At 42.1% G+C, this 22514-nt stretch overlaps 1 protein-coding gene across 4 annotated transcripts in view; it reads right to left on the bottom strand.

The window, feature by feature from the left end:
* Positions 1 to 6436: 6436 nt before the first annotated feature.
* Positions 6437 to 22514, bottom strand: part of stat5a (signal transducer and activator of transcription 5a) — a 54367-nt gene continuing 38289 nt past the window's right edge. For all 4 annotated transcript variants that reach the window (XM_083977808.1, XM_083977810.1, XM_083977809.1 and 1 more), the window contains 17 exons: positions 22122 to 22278; positions 20343 to 20432; positions 19159 to 19333; positions 18308 to 18438; positions 18022 to 18173; positions 17627 to 17782; positions 14859 to 15038; positions 13855 to 13942; positions 12938 to 13060; positions 12521 to 12613; positions 12096 to 12302; positions 11270 to 11364; positions 10799 to 10941; positions 9706 to 9861; positions 9507 to 9558; positions 8958 to 9068; positions 6437 to 8466 (listed from right to left, as the gene is read on the bottom strand). In XM_083977808.1, coding sequence (XP_083833934.1) covers positions 8343 to 8466; positions 8958 to 9068; positions 9507 to 9558; positions 9706 to 9861; positions 10799 to 10941; positions 11270 to 11364; positions 12096 to 12302; positions 12521 to 12613; positions 12938 to 13060; positions 13855 to 13942; positions 14859 to 15038; positions 17627 to 17782; positions 18022 to 18173; positions 18308 to 18438; positions 19159 to 19333; positions 20343 to 20432; positions 22122 to 22278 — 2233 coding nt within the window. In that variant the 3' untranslated portion in view covers positions 6437 to 8342. The remainder of the gene's footprint in view (positions 8467 to 8957; positions 9069 to 9506; positions 9559 to 9705; positions 9862 to 10798; positions 10942 to 11269; positions 11365 to 12095; positions 12303 to 12520; positions 12614 to 12937; positions 13061 to 13854; positions 13943 to 14858; positions 15039 to 17626; positions 17783 to 18021; positions 18174 to 18307; positions 18439 to 19158; positions 19334 to 20342; positions 20433 to 22121; positions 22279 to 22514) is intronic.

The following is a 22514-nucleotide window of genomic DNA, read 5'->3' as shown; positions in this document are numbered from 1 at the left end:
TCTCTCTCTCTCTCTCTCTCTCTCTGTCTCTCTCGCGCGCGCGCATCGCCTCGCGTCCTCTCCACTTTTGCAGCGAGCTTTACAACAACCCTCTCTCGTGCAACCGCGGGACAATTTCAAGACTTGAGAGAGCGCAATCGCAATAAGACCGCAAACGCGCGCAAAGGCCGGCGCGTGCGTGTATAGTCAGATTCAGCGTCCAGCGCGCGCAATCACGGCTCGATTCGTCTGGCGTGCGCGCGCGCGCATACACCACCTACCCAGCAAAAAAAAAAATCGATAAAACTGGAAGCTTCAGGTAGTTTAGACCAAACATGTCACGTTTCTCGCGCTCTGGAGGTATTTGTCTTTGAAGTGCAGTTTTCCATGGAGCACTAAACTTACTCACCAACTCCCACTGTGTCTTCCAGCAGGCAGGAGGCGACCCACAAGAGGGCGCTCAGGAGAGCCTCCTTAAAAAGGAGTGAAAATCATGTTAATTTTATAAAGAGGTTTGTGTGGAAATTAGTCCAAAAACACAATGCAACAAATTCTAATCAGTTTACTTGTTATCAACTGCTCTTTTGGAAAGGAAATGCCCACCTTTGCACGTAAAAGTCTGTTTAAGTAGCATGGATTCTTTTAAAATTATTTTGTAAAACTGTCAATACAATTAGCTCAATGACTTCAGTAGTCCATTAAGGTGAAGAATATAGAAAACTTTATATAATGCAGCCACCTACAGGCAAGTAAAATGAATGGTCCTGTAATTTTAACCCTCTGTCTGCAGGAATTGTGTTTTTTGTAAAGGTGTGTGAACAAATGTGGCATTTATTTAACTTTCTTAACATCTGTGACCACATCAGACAATCATGTAAGCGAAGGAGAAAAGGTCACATGAAACAAGAAAACAAGAAACCTACGCACATGTGTGTAGGCCCACATTTTTTGATATGTACCCAGTCAGCGCAATAATAACAACACATGCAGTAGCTTGAGTAACCACAACCCCACAAATGCAAAGGTGGGAAAGAAAAAAAAATTGCCTGCAAGTGGTACAAGGTGTCATGCAAGCTGTAGCTGATACTGTCCTTTCCTAAAGGTGGCACAGGTTTAAGTCCATGACCGCAGGGCTGAAAGTGTAGACGTTGCTGCTGTGCAACTTGATGATACTGATTGATTCTAGCCTCAGGGGCTTTGCTACAATCACACAGTGTGTCCTTGTTTCATTCTGTTTTACATTAAACTGCCATTGTAGCTTTAATTGTGAGAGGCCTGTTGACAATACATATGCTTTTATCCTTGAGGTCTTTTGTATTTGTATGTCCTGATGTAACATCATCTACATCTGAACCAGAAGAGCACAGAATAGAAAAACAGTTTTCATGGCTTAAATTAATGTATCTCTGATGCACCATTTCAGAAGAGTGAATATATATTATATTATATTATATTATATTATATTATATTATATTATATTATATTATATTATATTATATTATATTATATTATATGTTTTCACCTGGTAAAATGTGCAAAGAAGAGTAGTACTGTACCAACAAAAAGTAAAGGATACTATGATTATTTATTCTTGCATTCAGGGTAATTCGAAAAGGCCACCGTTGCATGCTATTTACCACTGGCACCAGTGTTTCACACACTGTAAAATGAAGCATCTGGCTCCAACGACAGGCCAGAATAAAAATGAAACAATGGAGGGTGTAACATTCAAAGTCAGGCCGACTCACATCACCGACGAGACATGGCCAATAAGCTGGGATAATGCAGCCCCATTCATAACCCAATGAGGAGGCAAATCAAATCACAGCCAATTTGTATGAAAGGAGTCATGTGCAGCGGAGAGCGGGAGCTCAGCGTCTGTTCATAATTGTCAAGAATGGCCAGACGCATCAGAGCCAAAGCAATGTCTTTACATCACCGTCCTTGTCCTACATCCCCTCATGTAAACTTTCTGGTAAATAGCAACGCCTACTTAATGCGCTCAACAATTTACCCTCTACAAAGAGTCTCATTCAAGTGTCCTAGCGTCTGTGTGGGTATTCTCAGACCTTGGTGGTGATAAGTGGCCTAATCTGCAGCCAAAACACAGCCTCTCTAATCACATTCAATCTTATGAATGAGAATGACTTCACAAACACGTGAATACTGCTTGAGCAGCACAGTGCTTCTCAAGGACAGACAGCGCAGTGAGAGGGAGACATGAATGAAATCAGCCAATGTATGCTGTGGCACAGGAGGAGAGTGAAAAGCTCAGGGAAGGAATGGATTACTTGCTGTTAGACTGAGACAGTGAATGTCCAGGAAGGAGAGACTGGAAAGATTACATGCCCCCTTCCTTTCCTTGCACAATCTCCCTGCTGCCCCTCTTCCATCCCTTGCCTTCCTTCTCTCAGGATCATGTATTATGCATTCTCAGAAATTATTTAACAAAAGTTCTGCTTTTAAAAGCCTCCACCGCCTGGCCCGGCTGTCTCACTTTAACGTGAAAAGGCCTCTGACGACCGGTCTCCAAAGTTAAACATCAGCTCCACGTGGATCCAAACCAAAGTGGAGAGGAAGAGGATCACAGCCGTTCACATGAGTCCACAAGATGTTACCGCAGTTGGCCTTGTTAAAGATGCCTCTCAGTGATACAGTACAGTACAAACACACATGTATGATTCACTGGAGGAAAATAGAGTCAGGCATGATGAAAGTAGATAAACACAACCTTTGTTCATCTGGGGGTAAAAAGAATAAATAAAATAGCAGGCAAGAGAGAAAGTGAAATAAAGAGTAGGCTGTGTCAGCACTCCTGAATGCTGAAAAGGCAATGTCACTCTAAAATAACAACCTCGTTGTTTTTCATTGAGGTTTGTGATAGTTTCCTGTGGCAGGATGTCAGCCATGGCTCTGGTACCGCTCCCTCCTTGCTGCAGTTGTTGCTGTCAGGCTCAAACCGATGGATCTGCACTGCCATACTTTCAGGCCTCTAACAGCTCCCTCCTCCCACCAGGGCCCATCAACAGAAGCCAGGCCATCGTATTGAAGACAGGCTATTGATCAAGTCTCCTAATCCCGGTTGACTACAGGGAAAAGAGGAGAGGGGTCACACGGTCAAGCGTTCAGGATTTATGACCACATAGGATTCTTGTAGAATGGCACACGTTTGTCGATTAGTCCCCTCACACCTTTATTTCTGACGAGCAGCGCCTACAGCATCAGTTAAAGCTACCCCCTGCTACCGTCAAACAAAGAGATAGGCTACTGAGATAAAAAATAAAACCACAAGAACAAGAGCCTGACAAACAACTGACAAACACACTTTCAGTTTATACAGTAAATTGTACATTTGAATGATGATATCTATAAAGGAAGCTCCCGCTGCTCACAGCTGGCGAGCGGAGGGTGTGTCTTCCTGAGCTGTGCCACCGCACTTCCTGTGCCGGCCCATGTGAACATCGGTCCAACAGGAACAGAAACTGTGCATACTGTAACATCTTTTACACAAACGATACAATACATGTATAGGAGGCTAATTTTATATTTATTTCCTTTAAAGCGACAAACCATGACAAACAAAACAGGCCCCCCTAACAACGCCGAAAACGAACACAACCCCAGAATGTGTGTGATGCACAGCCCACATTTCTGAATAACGACATATGTATCTACAAACTGGTACTGACTGTGCCATCTTTCTGTGACAAAATGGCTCACACATTAAAGTTTTATCTGAATTATTAAAGCACCTCTGCCATCTTTGCTTCACACTGATGGCAAGAGTAGTCATGCATTTAAAAGAACACATATCACATTATATTTAGACTTTTTTTTAACAACTCACTGCATTGTATATTTTATTATTTATTCATTGTTTATTTGGATTTGTGTAAGCTTTTTGTTTCCTCTTTGTTTGATTTATAACAGGCAATGTCTGTCATTTTCCCTACAGTGCTTTCACCCTTGCAGCTGCCTAGTTGATACATGTCTCTGTGTCTGATCCATTGGACTTTACTGACACCAGGTGGTGATGTCGCTCAGGAGAAGCAGAATGAATATACTGTACACAATGTGGTGCTTAATAAAATGAGGTGTAGTTTCTCTTCACAATAAAGTTTAAGGATTTTGTGATTGCAGCTTCTGTCCATTCAGATACTGCTTTCGCAATTATATCCATTATTTTGTCATATTACATAACTATGACATCATGGTTGAAAAAAAGACCTATTACATTAAGTACAACATTCCTTTTTATATATTATCATGTTAGACTATGACGAACAATGAGATACAATCCCAATACAAGCAAAGCCAATGCCCTTGATTCTACCGTAAATGCCATTAAAAATGTGTTGTGCATTCTCCTGATAGCTTGGTTAATGTTAGTTAGAATGGGATATTTAAATCCACAAAGCCTCAACACAGCCTACACAATCATAATTGATAAACCAAATTGCAGCCAAAGAGAAGGGGATGTGCATAAATCACTGGAGATTTACAAAATAAATATCACTGAAGCCAAAACGTATACACTGAAGGCTCCCTCACCACACTGAGCTTTTTCAATTCTTTTACAATTCATGATTTACATTTTAGATAAAAAATAAAATTATTTATTCTAATTTATAAACTTTTTCCTATGATGTGTCACTCACCGTTATATAATTATGTACGAACCACTCTTTAATCAGTCTTTTTTCTGAACTATTTTATATAGAAATATATAGAAATCAGCTTCGACTGCATATGCTGCAGCAGGAAACCCCTACTGTGAGACAATCATCACTTCAAATGCGAACCACGAAGCTCATGCTATATTTCTGTTTAAAGCCCCTGTAATAAATGCAGGTTTAGTATCCAAGCAACAACCCACCACTGACCTATAGGAGCCCTCCCCACTGGATTACAATCGCTGACCTATACACATTTGGCATAGAAGCCCACAGATAAAACATAATTAAAATAAAACTGACTGGTGTGCAGTGCATGACATGCTCAACCATAATGTAGTTTTTCCTCTAAGCAGTGAAAATATTTGTAGAGGTATATTCTGATAATTAAAATTAAAAGCAATAACTGGTCAGATTTCTATTGAATTTCATGCAAATTAGATTTTCTTATCACCTTCCTCAGGCACGTCACCAAGGTAGATAATTGATATTTAGACTTGAGCTCATATAAATGCACACATTTTTTTAAAGGCTGTGTATCTCCACCAGATGGCAGATTTGAGCTTTTTTAGACAATGTGGGAGCAAAGAGGTTAGGGCTGCGACTGACAGCTATAAAAAAAATGTAAGCTGTCAAAGAGCACTGCAGCTGGATAATGTGGTAAAACAGTATGTGTTACCTGTTTTATTATTCTTCAATTTAACCTCCCAAACCTGCCATGTCTTCCACATTTGAACAAACATTCAGTTTTAAATATTGAGTCTGTGACATTTTACGTCTATATTGCTTCATCTCACTTGCACCTCTATCAAATACACCATACAGCAGTTGGTTTACATTTGGACTGATACTGTACATGATGAAAATCAAATTGAATCTTGGAGAGTATGAGCTTCCTAAAACTCCATGGAGAGAAATGCAACATTTGGATGTGCTACTATAAAGATTGGAAAACAGCTCCCCAATGTAAAGAGAAGGAAGTCTCATATATTTGAGGTCTCCACAAGTACATGAATGTACATTACCTTTTTGCAGTCTGCAAGTTGGTCTATAGTGTAAACACAGATCAACAAGTGACAAATCTCAACTGTGATGTACTTAAAAAATAGTGAAAAATCAGGTAGTATGTCTCTTTAAGGTAACCCCATTAACCCCATGCACTGTATTGGAACACATTAATTCCACGTCAAGTGTTATTGGAAATGTCTTCAGGCGATGGTGTGAAAGGTTTCTCTGCAAAATAGGGAAACTTAAATCTAAAAACACCTGTAAGAGACATTTCCCTCCACCCAGTGCCCCAAGGTTTTACCAAGCAGAAAGCATCACACCTTATAAGACAGTGAAATAGTTTGAGTTCATGCATAAGCCCCTGTGTCCTCGTTGATATGACTTTTTTTTTTTTTTTTTGCAAGATGAAAACTGTCCGTACTTCTACAGGTTGAGTTCAAATTATTTATAAAACTTTATTGTCTTCTTTTCAACTCAACAACTGTTTCTCTTGGAAAACCTCCAAGTGATAAAACCCAAAAGCACAAACATGGTACATACATTGAACAGCACACAGCGCCATCTACATCATCGAAAAATACACAGTCTATGGTGGAACAAGCTCAAAAAAATGATGCGAGTTAATGGTGACAAAAGGTATATCACAAGACTGCCCGTGTAGGTTGAGATCTCAAAGATGAGGAAGGAAGTAAAAGATACAAAAGAATAAAAGAAGAAGAAGATGTAGGAATATTTTAAATACTGTAAGTGTGTCGGACAAGTTGCAAAAGTACGTCATAAATTCTTCTCTGATTTCCAGTTGCTCTGTGTCCTTTTTCAACTAGTACTTCTGGTGACAGTGGAGACTTGATACTTCCGCTCAGACTGGGAAGGTGTTTGTATGTAAATCCTTGACAGGGTCATGCACAGGGGTTACATTCATTGGGGGAGTGCCAGAGAAACAATAATAAAATAGAATTATGATAGAGAAAATAAATTCATATATTCTGTATACATAGATCATTTTTCTATTTGGCTTATACATCAGCTAAGCAAAGCGATTCATTCCTGAGGTGCAAGGCTGTTGTCAATGACAGATTTTCTATTAAGCATTGTGTATATGCACGTGTTTATATCAGGAGGAGGCAGTAGGTTAATAGTCTCAATGACTTCCGCTACACTAATGTATTTCTTGTATTTTATGTGTAGCCAAAAAAAAAAAACTTAAAACAGGGGACGCACAATCTTGACAAAAGCCAGACAACTACACAGACTGACACGGCTCCACATGCTTGAGGTGCTATATGCAGCCCAGCGGCTGGTGAGTTTGTGCAAGCATTCGAAGCCTGCGCCTATCTATCTATCTATGCCTGGTGACTTCAACTGCTGGGGCAGCCATGCTGTCCCACAGAGACATGCGCACACCCAGTTATGTCACGGTGTCATGACACGACTAACAGGAACGAGTGGACGGAAACCGGCAGGCAGGAAAGAGTAAGAGAGGTGCAGCACTGCCCCCAAATGTTCAGGACCAGATATGACTTTTTTTGTTGTTGTTGCTGTTGTTTTCAGGTGTGCGGTTTCAAGCATAAAAACAGCCAACAGAGTCAGCCCTCAGGCAGCAAGGGGATCAAACTCCTTCACAATTATTAACAGAAATTACAAGAGCAGAACCCAGTGGTCGTACTTGTATGCACTGCTGTGGATGTGGTGCAGAAACAATAACAGAAAGTAACAAGGACTGTCAGTAGAATAATGCGAGGTAGCATTGATGAGGGGAACAGAGGGACCTGAGAGGACAAGCAGGCAGCGCTGGGTAAATGCTTAGATTTGCATTTCTGTGTACAAACAGAAGACAAATAGCCCTGTGAGAGCGAGGGAGGTGCATAAACCCCTCTCCTGGGTTTCAGCTGGTGAACAAATCAGAACAAATACATCGTACACTTGCAGATGTGTACCGTGTGCTGATGTGTGTGTGTGTGTGTGTGTGTGTGTGTGTGTGTGTGTGTGTGTGTGTGTGTGTGTGTGTGTGTGTGTGTGTGTGTGTGTGTGTGTGTGTGTGTGTGTGTGTGTGTGTGTGTGTGTGTGTGTGCTGTCAGGCGCAGAGAGCAAAGAGAGTCACTCTGCCTTTAGGTTAGTGTATATGGATCTGAAAATCTGACTAACTCTGCAGAGCAATGACTCAGATTATGTTGTTTAGAGCAAAAGCAAAACTCTTCAGTAAGTTTCTTTTTTTTGTCAAAGGGCAAGTTCAATGTCACTATCATAATACTGATAACCCATTTACAAAGAAGAAAGATATAACAAAATAAAAACATTCAACTGTTAAAATGACTTAATACAGTAGCATAATATTTAAATCTGTTCAAAATCAACTGGAAATGCATGCACAATGTGAATGAACATAATTTCTTCTTCTCTTTTTTTCACAATACTGTAACATTGTAGGTTTTGCATTATACCTAGTCTGTTTTACAAACACTTACGGACACAAATAAAACTAAGAGAAGTCACTGACGTGCATGCTCTCATGCTGAAAAGAAAAATAAAATCACAACCATTATTAACATTTCACATTATAGCCATCTGAAAACAAAAGAGAAATGAGTGGAATTAAACCATGAGAAATGTCAATGCGAGTGGGGCATGTTGGGAGGCAGGTTTCGTTTGGTGTTGTTGCAGGTTAAAGAGGGAGGTCGAGGGTCATGACTGCTGCCCGCCCCACTGGCTCTCTACAGGCCGCCGGAGCAGCTCCTCCACGTGCCTCGCCACGTCCATGGTGTCATCCAGGTCGAAGTCTCCGTCTGCGTCCAGCATAGAGTCGCTCCTGCCATGGGACACAGAAGAGACACTCGCATTCAGACAAGATGGCAGCAAGAGCAACTACACCAGTGTTTTTCAACCTTGGGGTCGCCTGGAATTCAAATGGGGTCATCTAAATGTCTAGTAATTGATAAAAAGAATTACTGATAAAAAATATTTACTTAACTAATTATTATTCTTTTTAAAATTATGATTAAAATGCCACACACAATCTTAAACAACTGTATTCTATACTTTAACTTTCTTGATTGTAAATTGAGTCCAAATAAAATGCAGCATATACAGTAAAAATATCTGAGCTGGCGCATCTTGATTGGCGGCCGCGATCACGATCATCGCGGGGTTACCAGAAATTTGTCATGTCAAAATGGGGTCACGAGCCAAAAAAGGGGTTTGGAACCACTGAACCACACATTCAAAATGTACATGCACATATAATATTTACACACACACTCTTTCACAGCAGCTTATATTTCAAAGGATTTGTGGACTCACATAGACGGGTATATGCCATAGGTGTGAGGATGATTGACAGGTGCTGGGGAGGCTCCATGATCCATATAGGTTGGGTTCCCACTTGCTGGGTCTGGATTGGCTGTAGCAAACCTGCACGCACACACATACACACACACACACACGTAAACCCAAGATAAAATCCTATGAGTCTATGCTCAGCAGTTGCCTAAGCAACTACCCTCAGCGTGTTTTCCGGGCCTCGCTGTATCATTATGGCGATTTTCTGTGCTGCGAAGGAACCAACCGCGGAGACAGGCAGGGAGCAGGGCATGCTAACTAACAAGCCTAACTCTAATGATGAGCGGAAGACAAGCTCGCTCAGGAACCCGTGGCAGTCCGTAATTGGCCTCCTCCAACTGTAACAGCAAACTAATAGCTGATCTGAATTCAGGGTCCAATATTTAGTGATTAAGTATAAATGTTGCCACAGAGGGAAAACTGGTGGGTGGACGGCAGAGTAGAAGGAGAGGAAAGAGAGCAGGGGACAGAGGGACATGAGGACAGATGAACAGGAAGCTGGGTACTTACTCGGGCACCACTTGCTTGATCTGTGGTTTCACGTAGCCGTCCACTGCTTTGGCTTGAAAGCAAACGAGCACATGGAGAGAAAATGAGTGACAGTCCAGCGCAGTTATTCCACAGTAATTGAGACATCTCTTTGCTACGGAGGCACTGCGGCTGTGACATGAATGTTAACAGCAGCCAGTCAAAACAGGAGGTTGCTTACAGAGCGGCGGGGTGTAATACTTGGAGAAAACCTCATCCTTCGGTCGGTCAGGGTAGAGGAAGAGGAGGTGATTGAGATCGCTGATGCGGTCGGCGAGAGAGCGGATGGAGAAGTCTTTGGTTGTGTAGGGCATGAGGTTCCACACCATCCTCTCACCTGGAGAAACACGGCACGACATCAGCAACAACAGCAATAACATTTCATTCTGTATGTCCTGTCCACAGTGTTGTCTTCGTTTTAGACACAGGCAGAAAAAGTTCAAGTAATTATAAAAGAACAAACATAGCTCCATTTGGTCGATTTAAAGTCATTCCTTTTCTATGCCATTCAGTTTTTGAAGCACAAAATCACTGAGAGCTGAGTAAACAAACGAAAGTTGGATGTACTTGATATTATTTGGGTGAAAGTTGAGCAATTAGCACTCTTATACTGTACAGCACTTTGGTCAACTTTGGTTGTTTTTAAATGTGCTTTATAAATAAATTGATTTGATTTGAAATTGATTTGATTTATTTGTCCAAATCTGGTCATAGAGATGAGCTGAATGAGATGTCCCTGTTTCTATGGAGACCCTTACATTTTTGTGCGTAAACTTTGCTTGCTGACACATTAGTAACAAACACTTGCAAAGTCCACATGTCAAGTGTATGTCAAGTTTACACAGTGTTTACTTCATTCATTCTGCCAAGTTGAGGGTCAAAGGGTAAAGAGATGTGTAATACAGCTTTAATTGAGCTAAAGGTGACAAGAATTTTGTTAAAAACAAATGGTGTTTACACAAACTGAAATTATAAAAACCTAATGAGATGGAAATTATTTATGTTCACACAAATCAGGGTTGAAGCTGAGTATTACAGTTATCTTTGCCCCAGTGAAAGACAGACCAGCTAAGTGTAGGAAACTGTCTTCTGATACCATTGTGTCAAAAATTGCAAAGCCAAACACCTGCTGCACTTGCTTTGCAGGTTCTCTCTCTGCCCCCTAGTGGCCAAAAACACCTTGATGCAATTTTATTTTAGTAAAAACAAATAACACTTTTCATGCCCTGTGGATTGAATCAGAAAATGACACTAAGTGAAATTCTGTGTCATACCTGCTTTGTTAGGATTTTCAGCCACCCAGGCTATTGTTATTCCTCCTATCTCAGAGTCACTAAAGCGCAGAAGGAAAGTACCGTTGGGTTTGGACATCAGCATGTCCTGGGCCTGCTGCTTGTTCACAAAGCCCAAGATAGCGCTAAAAAAAGAGAAAAAAAAGAGATATATAGAAAACGACATAAAAACTGTCTTGTGCTTTCCCTCGCCATTTTTATTATTGATTTCAATCCTTGTTTAGTGGCGAGAGTAGGTCTGGCTCCCCAGGTTGCCATGGAAAATTATGAAAGTGAACTACTGCCTGAGTTCTCTAGACTCACAAAATGGGGAGAGGAAAACACATTTTACCCTAACGGAACACACAGTCCAGCTGTCAAAATGAAAAAAGAGAACTAGTGCTTTTATTTTTCAGTTTTGACATATTTTTAAGCCAAAGACTGAAACGGTCAAACCCTCTGCAGTTTCCTTACCCATCATTCCAGTGTGGTTTGAGATGCTTTTTTGTGAGTTCCATCACGCCATCAAACCATTGCCAAAATGTGAAGTTCCTCCCTGGCAGGCTTTCCTGTAGAGGAGAAGGGTTTTGGAGAAAACGTTTTATAAAGCAACAACATACGTATATCTTTTAAAAGGTTTTTCTGAGATGGTTCAGTCCATAAACACAAAACAACAAAAAAAACATCCCCACCCCAGCTGTGTGTATGATTTAAACAAGTGTATTTGAGAAAGAGGGGAAAAAAGGGAGACAGGGTGAAAGTGCGTGTCTGTGTGTAGCCTACACACGAGGCTGTGAAGCGGCTGAAACTTGATGTTCCTGTAATCTAATGAGACCGATGGTGTGTGCTGAATGTGAGTGCGTTTTCTGCTATCGCCAGCTGCTTTGAGCGAGAAAATGAGGCCTCCAGCCTTTCACTGTGTGGACAAACAGGCCCATTAAGATGAAGACCTGGCTTCCAATGAGGCGTTCGACTCGCTCAAGTCAGCTACAGAATAGGGCGGTAGGGACACTGCAAATGGAGCAAGAAATATTCCTATGTATGAATAACCAATAGTAAATCACTTAGTGGTGAGTAAGCATGTGGGTGATATGACTCACTTGAAACTGGCCTGTGGGCATTTTCAAAATCGCAGAGGGGAAAAATGCAGTATGGTAGAAAAAATCCACAAATTAACCCAGAAATCCATAAAATGATGTGATTAAAATCAACCATAATTGATAATCAGTGTGCGCTTTATAAAAGCTGTCTGTTTGCTGCATTCACGGGAGCGGAGGAGAGGACAGAAGCTGGCACTGACCCTATTAAACTGTGACCAGGTCATTGTCATGTTGCGGTAGTCGTCAGGGTTGTTGCTGGAGATGCTGAAGGCCTTTTGAGCAAGGAAGACCAGGTTTTCCTCAGACAGGCCTCGGTTACTCTGCACTTCAGCCTTGTACTTCATGTTGATGGCATCACACAGCTGAGGCCAAAGTACTTTATCTGGCACGAGGAAAGGCACTCGTCCCTGTGGACACACATGAGACAGCAGAGGATTTACATGTTTTACAGAAGGGAGTGAGGCGGCAGCAGAATGCCAAACAGTCATGGATAAAAATGTGTGAAGTACACACACAGACACAGCCATTTCCACTACATTGCTTCTCCAAGGATTTTTGTATGCAATATAATGTGTAGGTAACTAAGTTAAATAAAATCCTAAACACAACACAAACAGACACTCACCGGCTCTGCAAAAGCGTTGTCCCACAACACAGTTGCTGTGGCGTTATTGTCTTGGCTACCGTGAACTATCACCACTACAGGAAGAGATAACGTCTGTTTGGAGAGAGAGAGGAGACAGGCCATCAGTGTAATACCACCATAGCATCCATAAAAGCTGAACTTACTGCAAAAAGACAACCTTCCACTGATTTAGCAGGAGAGAGGAGCCATTAAAACATCATTAGAAAACCGCTTGACAAAGGCACATGAGCAACGACTGAGGATGTGTGTATGTGTGTGGGAGATGCTCAAGGTCTTGTGAGTTGGGCTCACAAATGAACAGATTTCTCTGATTGTAGGAGCAACAATGGATAGTATGTTTGTGTGACAAGGCGAGTGTCATCTCTTCTCCCAATCGATCGACCTGGCCCCTCTTACCTTCACTTGAAAAACAAGCTCATTGCCTCCAACGCTAAACTGGGACTCAAACAGGATGGTGAACTTCTCTTCTGTGACGGATTCTGCTCCTCGCCTGTCCGAGCGCTTGATCCTCTTCAAAGACTACATGAGACAAGACAGGTCCAACAATGAGACATTGTATATATTGTACATCATGTCTACACAGTAAGGCTGACAATGCCCACATCCTCCATATATTACTACATACATACTGTACATACATGCATAATTCAATTTGTGCATGGCTATATGTAAATAATCCATGCAGGGCTCTGGGGGTTGTTGCTAACAACATGAGTGATGTAGAGAAGGAGCCCTATACTCGTGCTGCACCATGATCCTCCAAAGCATTGCTGAGTTCCAGTGGGTGTGTGCAGTGCACGGCATGCTGTAGCCTACTATAATACCTACACTGCATAGTCACTAGGCAATGACACTGGCTGGTACAGTGCAGTTCAGCGGTGTTGCTTCTAAATCCCACTGGATCCCAGTAGATTTATTTTTAATGTAATTTGAATACATTCTCACTTTATTCTAGAAATCCACAAAATATTGGAACTGTATTAGTAACAGGCTATTTCATACCAGAGGGATTTATTTGCATTATTCTAGAACAAATATTACATATAGTACAGCTATGACATTTTCTGCTATAGATATGTGTCTTTATATAGATTGGCCTAATGACTGGCATTGCAATTGAGCAAGTGAGAGCAATCTACTTCCCTTCAACTTGCATAACACTCATCAATTCATACTCATCATTCAGTGACCCCTCATATTGTCATCTGGCTGTCTCTCTCTGCCTCTGTGCTGTATAATGGGCATGATAGTCATTTCATTTCCTGTTGCTTCCATCAGAGTTAACTCATGTAGAGTCACAAGGCCCCACTCACCATGTTCCTGAAATGGGCACTGAGAGTGCCCGTTGTCTGGTGGTATTCCATTACACAGTTATTGTTGAGAATTTCCCCGCTGCTGTCACTGTAAAAGAGAGAGAACATCAAGTAGTCAATTAGTTGCATGTGCTCAAGTGCTGAGAATTACAGTCTTCCCAGAGCAAATTAAAACATAATGACGCTCGTTCGGAGCGGGGTGAAAAGCCTGCTGGCCGCAAGAATGAAGTTCATACTTTTTTTTATGTAACTGGAAAGTTTAACTACCACCCTTCCTACCAGCCCGGTATGCAGATGTGCCTGGGCTGCAGATTGGTCGTATGGATGGATTGCTCACCCATTTGACCACACTGGCTGCCTGGCGGACATACAGTCAGCAGGTCTCTATTAGTCTGGAGGAATGTGGACTAAGGCTGTGGAACAGGCTAAATGTGGATTCTGCATCCACACCATAGATTCCTCTGAGGCATTGTTTAAGTTCCAGCCATGTCTCTGTGGTGAGGTCTGAAAAACACACTAGGCTAGAGTTCATCCGGGGGATCAAGTAATCCTTGTAGAAAACTAAGACTCCTTGTCTTAATGGCGCCATGGGAGCTCATTGCAGTGTCCCCACTAAAGGAAGTGGGGATACAAAAATATGTGCAAACAGAGTAAAGGAAACAGCTCCTGCTGCTCTGGATCTGTCTGGATGTCAAAGTGTCCTAAGGGCAAGACAGTGAAACCTCAAATTGACATCCTGTGATGTGTGTGATGGAAAAGCACAGTACGCATAGAAAAAGTGCTCTATAAATGGGAAGATGTAGCTAGTGTAAAGAGCTTTGAGGGGTCGATATGACTAGAAAAGTTCATTAAAAGTGCAGTCCATTTACCAAGACGATGTGAAAACACTTGCATGTGTCAATTCTTGAAATGAAGCCTTCAACATTTGCTGTATTAACTGACAATAAGCTGAACTGTTAATGAATCATAAATCCACACTGACCTGAACAAAGCACTGGACTTACTTTCTCGTGTTCTCGTTCTTCAGCAGGGCCTTTGCTTGCTGTTCACTAATGATGGTGGCTTTGACTTGTGGAGGGTTCATGTGCACGTTGAGCTTCCCTCCCACTAAGAGACGCACTGTCGCAGCAAATTTGGTTTGGGTTTTTAACACCTGGGGAGGCTGTTTCTCAATGATGAATGTGCTGTGGAAAGGAAAAAAGAGAGTTGTACTACGGATTGTGTAGCATAAGTTTGCTGCATGTGATCTCACTTTATTGATTTGATTACTGTGTTGTTATTATCTATCCCAAAGCAACATCAAATCTCATTAAAGTAGCTAATTTAATGTCATTTTTCTTGTTCTTATAGCTTGTAGCCTAAAAATGAAAAATAAAACTGTGGAAAACTGCAGATACACACAGCATGTAGAAAAGATTGGACAAATGTTTTATGAGGCAGAAAACAACTTCACCTAGTTCACCAACTGCTGCAATACCAAGTAAGTGTTTTTTGACAATGAAAACTCTGCAGGGTTCTTTTAAGCTCAACTCACCTGCAGGTTTGAGAACATTAGCCTGTAAAAACAGCCTCTATTGTAATTAATTGCGCACTAATGGAAAGTCATGAAAAGGTTGTTCAGTAAAACAGCAGGGTTCAGGATTACTTTCCTCTCAGGACTCTGCTCTGCTTCTCTGCATTGCTGTCTGCTGATGTCCACATTAACAGGAAAACTGGGCAAGGAGTCAGACAGCGGACGATACAACCTAACGATTAAGCCTGCAGGCCTCAGACGGAGCTTGGAAGCAAACACATACTGCTGTTATGAGCCTTTAAGCCCCTTGGTCTGGACCTGAACAATCTGATGATGAAATCACCTCAGGCTTCAGGGGGCATCTATAGAAGATGCTGTTGAAGAAACATAACCAGTGTTTGTGCGACACGTGATAGCAGTGCATTACCGTCTGGCCACAGGCTTGTCTGTGGTCAGTCAGAAATTGTTGTGACAGTGACATGGCTTTTCAATGTGTTATGGGTCCCTGCAGGGACAAACTTCGGAGAAAGTGGGAGAGGATGCTGTCAGAAACGTCAGATTACCTCCTTTTCAGAGAAGCTGTAGGCTAAAGGACTATGGCAGATGTGCCGTTGGGGCAAAAATTAATGTACTGATACAGGGTGTATGCTTGCGTTTTATTTTAATCCCTTGCACACTGCATGCTCTGTGTCTCTGCACATTTCTTTAGGTGCCTTCAACTACCATCCTTTGCCTCTGGGCACATTTACATTCACCCTCCTCCTCCGTGTCAGGGCGGTACTGATGGGGTTTGAAAAATGGCTCCATGATGTAATGTGTTAAATGTGATCTCTCTTTGTCAGGAAGGGGGGGTTGCTTTACTGTAGCTCAGACTGTAACACATATAGACAGGCACACAATTTCACTTGACAGCTTACAACTAAACTTGCTTTACTGTAAAGGTGCAATGCATTCATTCACCACCCATGAATCCCAACACCACTACACTCTGCACATTGATAAATCCCCCCCCACCCCCACACACACACACACTCCATCCCAGCATGTGTAGAATTTCAAGGTGTTAACATTATGCAACAATTTATCTCTCTGAATAATAGTTCACATCTACAACGATAAAAAAACACCCTGACAAGCACAAAGGATTCACAATAAACAATGCATCACAAATTTGATGTAATTAATTACGGCCTCACTGTTTATGTTTGTTGCTTATTCACCTCACACCCTATTTAATCACTGCTGACGCAAACCGCACACACATCTTACTGTCACTGCCTTACAAGAAAGGCGTCCAACACGTCACACAGGGTGGCTTTTACACATGAGCACACAGAAAACGAGATCTACTGTATATGCATTTCCTCTTAAAAATGTATCTGCAAAAGAGGAAGACATTTTCAATTTTTGAAAATGTCTTCCTCATCAGTTATAAATAGGACAGGGAGTAAGGAAACAAGACATATGAGCGACAGAGAGCTGTTAAGTGAAAAGCTGCAGGCTACAGGACGCACACCTCCAACTCCGCTGCAAGGTAACCAACTTAACTGTGCTCTGCTGCTGCACAGAGAATGACTCACACAGTGAAATCAGATTGTGGTTTCCATTATTTCTGACTGACTGGTATTTTAACAACATACGTTTGTTTGGCTGTAAACAGTAAACAGATATCTCACACCAGTCGTCCTCTGTTGTGTTTCTGGCGAAGTGCCAGTTGAATTATTATTAAGATGCACTGTTATTATTACCATGGTAACCACAGGGGGCTTGAAAAAATGTACCAAGGTCTGATATCATAAGGATTAAGTTAAATGCTTCGACATAAGCAGATATTGCTCAAACAGTTCGTAGCCTACTGAGTCAAGAGAACTCAAACAAACGCTCCCAAAGAGCCACACATTCTCCACAGTCATATTCAGTAGCTTCGCTCATGTGAATTGAATCAATAGATGGATAAAGTGAATGCCTAAGTAATTTAATTTTAGTAAGAGATATCTCTCGCTCTGTTGGCCACAAGAGCGGCTAGGGTTGTGTAAGCAGGATTTGCCTCCATGAGGGCCAACAGTGAGATCAGGAGAGGGCAATGCCTCCGTGTACATAACACACCCGCTCACTTACTCACATCCTCATGTTGAAACTATACTGACTCACAAATGTGTCTTTGAATTGGCTCTTTTACTCAAGATCCAGTGTTTGCAAGTGTTTGAACTTGCACACATACATATATCTACTGTATACACATACACACGCAACACACACCTGGTGACCAATGCTGAGATGATATCTGTGATTGTACTGTTGAGTTCATTGAGCAGCTCTTCAATGGGGCCGGGGATGGGCAGCTGTTGTCGGAGGTGCTCTGCCCTCCGGATCTGTTGCCTGTTCTGCCATATAGTTTCTGCCAGCTTCTCACACCTGAAACACAACGCAAAAACAGCTATTGCAAAACGCTCCAAAAATGGCAAACAGAACAAAACCAGGAGGAAAATAAAGGATGTCGGCGTACGTCCACCTGCGATTCTCCTATTAGGAGCCAATAAACTTTGGAAATAAACCCAGTGGTAGTCAATTACGAGCTTGTAAACCTGTGACCCTTTTGTTTCACGAGGGAGTCTAGCGGCTGTGATCTTGGTGGGAGGTAGAAGACAACCCACCAGGACTGCAGGATGTCCAGGCCTCCCTCCGGTGGGCCCCCGTTGCCTGCCAGCTGTTGCCGTCTCTTCCACTGGATCAGCTCATCATCCAGAATGATGGTCTGCTGCTTCCTCAACAGCTGCAGTGTTTTCTGGTGCTTCTCCGCCAGGTCCTGTACACAAAAAACAAACAAACAAACAAACAAATGAAAATTGCTTTTTCTTTTGTGGAACTTAAAATCAGACGCAATAAAGGAGCAAATAAGATGTGTTTCATATATGGATGAAATGAATGTTCATGTCTCACCAGTCTGTATTTCTGTAGTGTGTTGGCCTCCCGGGTCAGCCATGCCTCCACAGTGGCTCTCTTGCTGAGAAGGGCGGGCTCCCGTAGCTGTCGGTCAGCAGGGGGCAGCGTGGCCAGGCTGGTCAGCTGAGCTGGAGAGGGGGAGGGGGAGGGGAGGGGGGAGTTTCATGCCATCCAGAGTGGAGTGGAAAGGAGAGGGGAGAGGGGGGTGAGTTAGCGAAGGAGGAAGGAAAAAACTGAGAGGAAGCAAAAAAAAAAAAAAGATCTCTGACCTGTGCACACAGTGTACATAACACAGACGTCATTAGGCCGATGTTGTTGTGTTCTGAATGATGGAACATATATGTAACATATGGAAGCTGCATGTACATATTGTCTATTGATGATCTATGCGATCCAGCATGACAGCTATGATTTTAATATAGTCTCACACATGATAGGAAAAGCTATGACACACTAGAATCTAACATTTCATTTTCTTTTTTCAGCAAGAAGCAGCAAGGCTTCAAACTGCACACACAGACTTCAATTGAAAATCATTTTTCTTATATTAATTCCGCATATTCTGCTATAAATCAATTGATCATTCAGGTTTCAATTGTGGAAAAAACCCACATGACATGTTCACAACAGTTTTTTTTGTTGAACTTAAACTGGGAAAATACATTCTTAAAAATCTGCTCATTTGAGAAGCTTGAGATCTATGATAAATGACTTCATATGGCAATTGTATACAATGGGTTACAGTTCATTTGACAGGCTATGTTAATCTACTCACTTAGTAGAGACTGAGTATTTATTTAGATTTTTTCCTGAGCTGCATTAACTAGATGCAAGTTCTCAGCTCTCACCTTGGATGCGGAGACTCTCCTGGTACTGGATGATGAAGTACTCCTGGTTGTGCTGGAGCTTGCGCAGATCGTTCTCAGTGTCCTGGGTCATCAAACGAAGCTCCTCAAAAGCTTGGTTGATCTGTTGGTATTTCTGAGACATGCTGTCCAACATCCCGCCCACAGGAGAGCTCGACTGTCAATTACAACATGATTGAGAGACAGGCGCAGAGAGAGAGAGAGAGAAAGAAAGAGAGAGAGAGACAGAGAGAGAGATAGGAAATGATGGGTTTGGGAACCATAATTGGTGAGGTTGTTTTTCCATTGGATGCACTGCGGTCTGTAAATTCTCTGAATTGTCTGTCAATGGATTGTTTATGATAGTTATTAAGGAAAATGGCTGGCCGGTGTTGAGCCGAGCGCTGAGCTATGGGGGATGGAGTGGGGACACAGAATTAAGCTGAACATGATGCATTGACCTCTGTGTGTGGCGGCCAGGCTGTTTGACTGTAAAAAATCCCCAGTGACTACAAACAAAGTGGGAACACAGCAAACAGAGCGGGAGGAAATGCATTTGGTTATCATAGTCAGGCAGACTGCATGGTCAGTTAAAGGTCTGAACAAGAGTACCATGGTGCCTAAAGGTTCAGGCTAAACAGGGTGGAATTCAATCAGCCCAAATATGCATTCCACTAATAGAAAAGGCATGTTGTGACTGGAAATCAATTCACCCCAGGAGCTGCTGAGAGTCAGATGTTTTATGCACTGCTGCCTTAATGGTTTTATAACTCAGTGCTCGTTATAAAGCGTGAAATATTCGACTTTCATTTTTGACTTCCCTCCGTAGTGCAGCGCGCCAGTGGTGAAATACAAAGATTTGCTTTTACAAGGACATTTTACGACGTGATTGTCAGTGTCCGTGGGTGCCCCATTTATCATAACCCATTGGAGCCTGGAGACTTTGGGTGAAAAACTCAGGAAACAGGAAGCGGTCGCACCAAGTTATTCAATCTCCGAATCACTCATGAAAATTATGTACACGAGCCTGTGTTTGTTTTTACAGGATTTGCACAAGGCTATGATATGAATAATGCATGGAGAAGCCACAGGTTTGTTTGTTTGTGAGAGTACATGCAGGTGTCAGGCAGCCTGAGAGTGTGTGTGTGTGTGTGTGTTTCACAGCAAAACACATGCACCCCACTCACATTCGTAGCCTCTCTGACGAGCCTCTGCTCTGTGTAGAGGATGTGTTTGATGCATCGGACCAACTCCAGAGGACAGCGGTCATACGTGCTCTGAAAGACAAGAAGCACATGTGCTGTGTTAAGGCCTGTTAGCCCCTGACGAGCGGAGCAACCACTGGACACAGGACTCGCCAATTTAGTCACATCAAGGAGGCTCGCTAAGTTGTGGAGCCAACGCTGTGGACACTAAGACCCATTAGCTGAGCCTAATGAGACTCATCTCTGAAGCCCGGCATACTTTATATAGAGACATGACTCATTAACATACACACATATTGTCACATACACACACATCATGCACCAGAGTTGAGCGGCTTATGTGTTACAGTAAGTTTCTTTCCTCTTGATGAGCAGTGTGACAAATTGCAGTTTCGCTTTCTGTTTCAAAGATACTGTGGTGAGTCAGTGGGTGATATTTTTGTTGTTTCCCGCTTTAAGTGGAAGAATGAAGTTGCATTAAAAATTCTGATGATTTCATCTCACTCAGTTTACAGGCAGGCGCCGACCGGGGCACCAACAGCACACATTTATATTCAATGGTGCACGGTGGGAACGAAGCCGATTGGCTTATACATAAGTTCCACCCCTATAACAAATTACAACAAGACAAATTTCTATGGCTAACAAATAAACATAGAAAAAAAGGAGATAAAGTGCATACATAATCAACGTTATATGAGCAAAATGAACAAAAATTACATAAAATGGAGAGATAAAGAACAAAGTGATCAGTAACAAATAGAGACAATAGAAATAAGGTACAAAAAAATTAATTAATTGAAATCATAAAAAGACAGAGTAAGGATGTGGGATATGGAGAGAGCGGGAAATGGGAAAAGGTTTTGAAGCATAACAGACACATAATCCAAATCATAAATAAAACATGGCATGAATAACACTCCGCCACATCCAATGTATGTAAGATCACAACCGTGGACAGATTAAACCAGTGTGGTAGGAATCTGGGCTTGCAGTTTGAGCCCTTCAGACAAACAGAAGAACTGATCTGAGAGCAGGGAGCTCGATCATAAATAGCAGCGCTGGCTGGCTACCAAGGCCCTCACTTGGGCCGCCCTCTTGTTTTTCTCATGGTGGGATACAACCTGTTCTTAAAACATTACGTGTATTGTGCTCTTCTTCTTCTAGGAAATACGGCAAGGGAGGTGTCTCTCTCAACTGAAGAGCTGTGCCTTCCGACTGCTTGCTTATCATCCTGTCACCTTGTAAACAATTAGAAACTGTTGGTTGAAAACACAGCAAGAGCCTGAGCAGGTGGAATTCAGAGTTTTATGTGAAATATTCCCCTGGAGTTGTTTTTGGCTTATTCCACTGCAGGAGCAGGAGGCACTTCTTGTTCCAGTCTTTTTCACTCTTCAGCTTCGAAATACATAAAGTATCACAGATCAAAGACATTTTTATGACAAAACAAATCAAGGTCAGGTATTTTCAAGTGCCAAGGAAACTTCTCCTTCGCTGATAAATCTGACAAACAGTTGAAAGTGCATTTGTATGAAACATACCGCCTTTAGGTATTTTCTGACATAGTAGCCCCTGGTTCATTTGACCTCTCTGACGGAAGACTAAATCCAAAAAAGTCTCTCAATGAAACAGACCGTATGAATAAGACAAGTTGGCATTTTTTCAGCTTGCCAGCCCCAGACAGGTGAGCCAAAAGATAAAAGTAGTGAGGTGCTGTATACTGGTCATGCAGGGCTGCTCTCACGTTTCCAATCAACTTACCTTGAGCTGGTTGGCGTAGTGTCCCAGTTTGATTTTGAGGAGGAAGCCGTCTTCTCCCACCTGGTGCTCAGCCTTGTTCTGCAGCTCCTGTATCAGACTGTCCAGCAGGCGTTTGGCCTTGAACTCCTCCTGTGGGTTCTCCAGGTCTATGACATCCCTAAAAACACACATACCGGCACCCACACACATACATTCACGCAAGACAAACGGGAAACACAGATACGTATATGTATAAATGCACAAAACGTGGTTAATGAATGAACCTAAGGTGTTGTAAAGAACAAACAAAGAACAGACAAGAGAAGAGGAACTGTCCAAATATGATCTCATGTACAAACATGCAAAACAAACATTTGTTCAGACGTGGGCATAACACACACACTTATTCTGTTT

Source organism: Trachurus trachurus (assembly GCF_905171665.1).
Source record: "Trachurus trachurus genome assembly, chromosome: 8".
NCBI classification, from domain to species: Eukaryota; Metazoa; Chordata; class Actinopteri; order Carangiformes; family Carangidae; genus Trachurus; species Trachurus trachurus.
The sequence above is the reverse complement of the archived record's forward strand: the minus strand, read 5'-3'. Positions and strand labels throughout refer to the sequence as shown.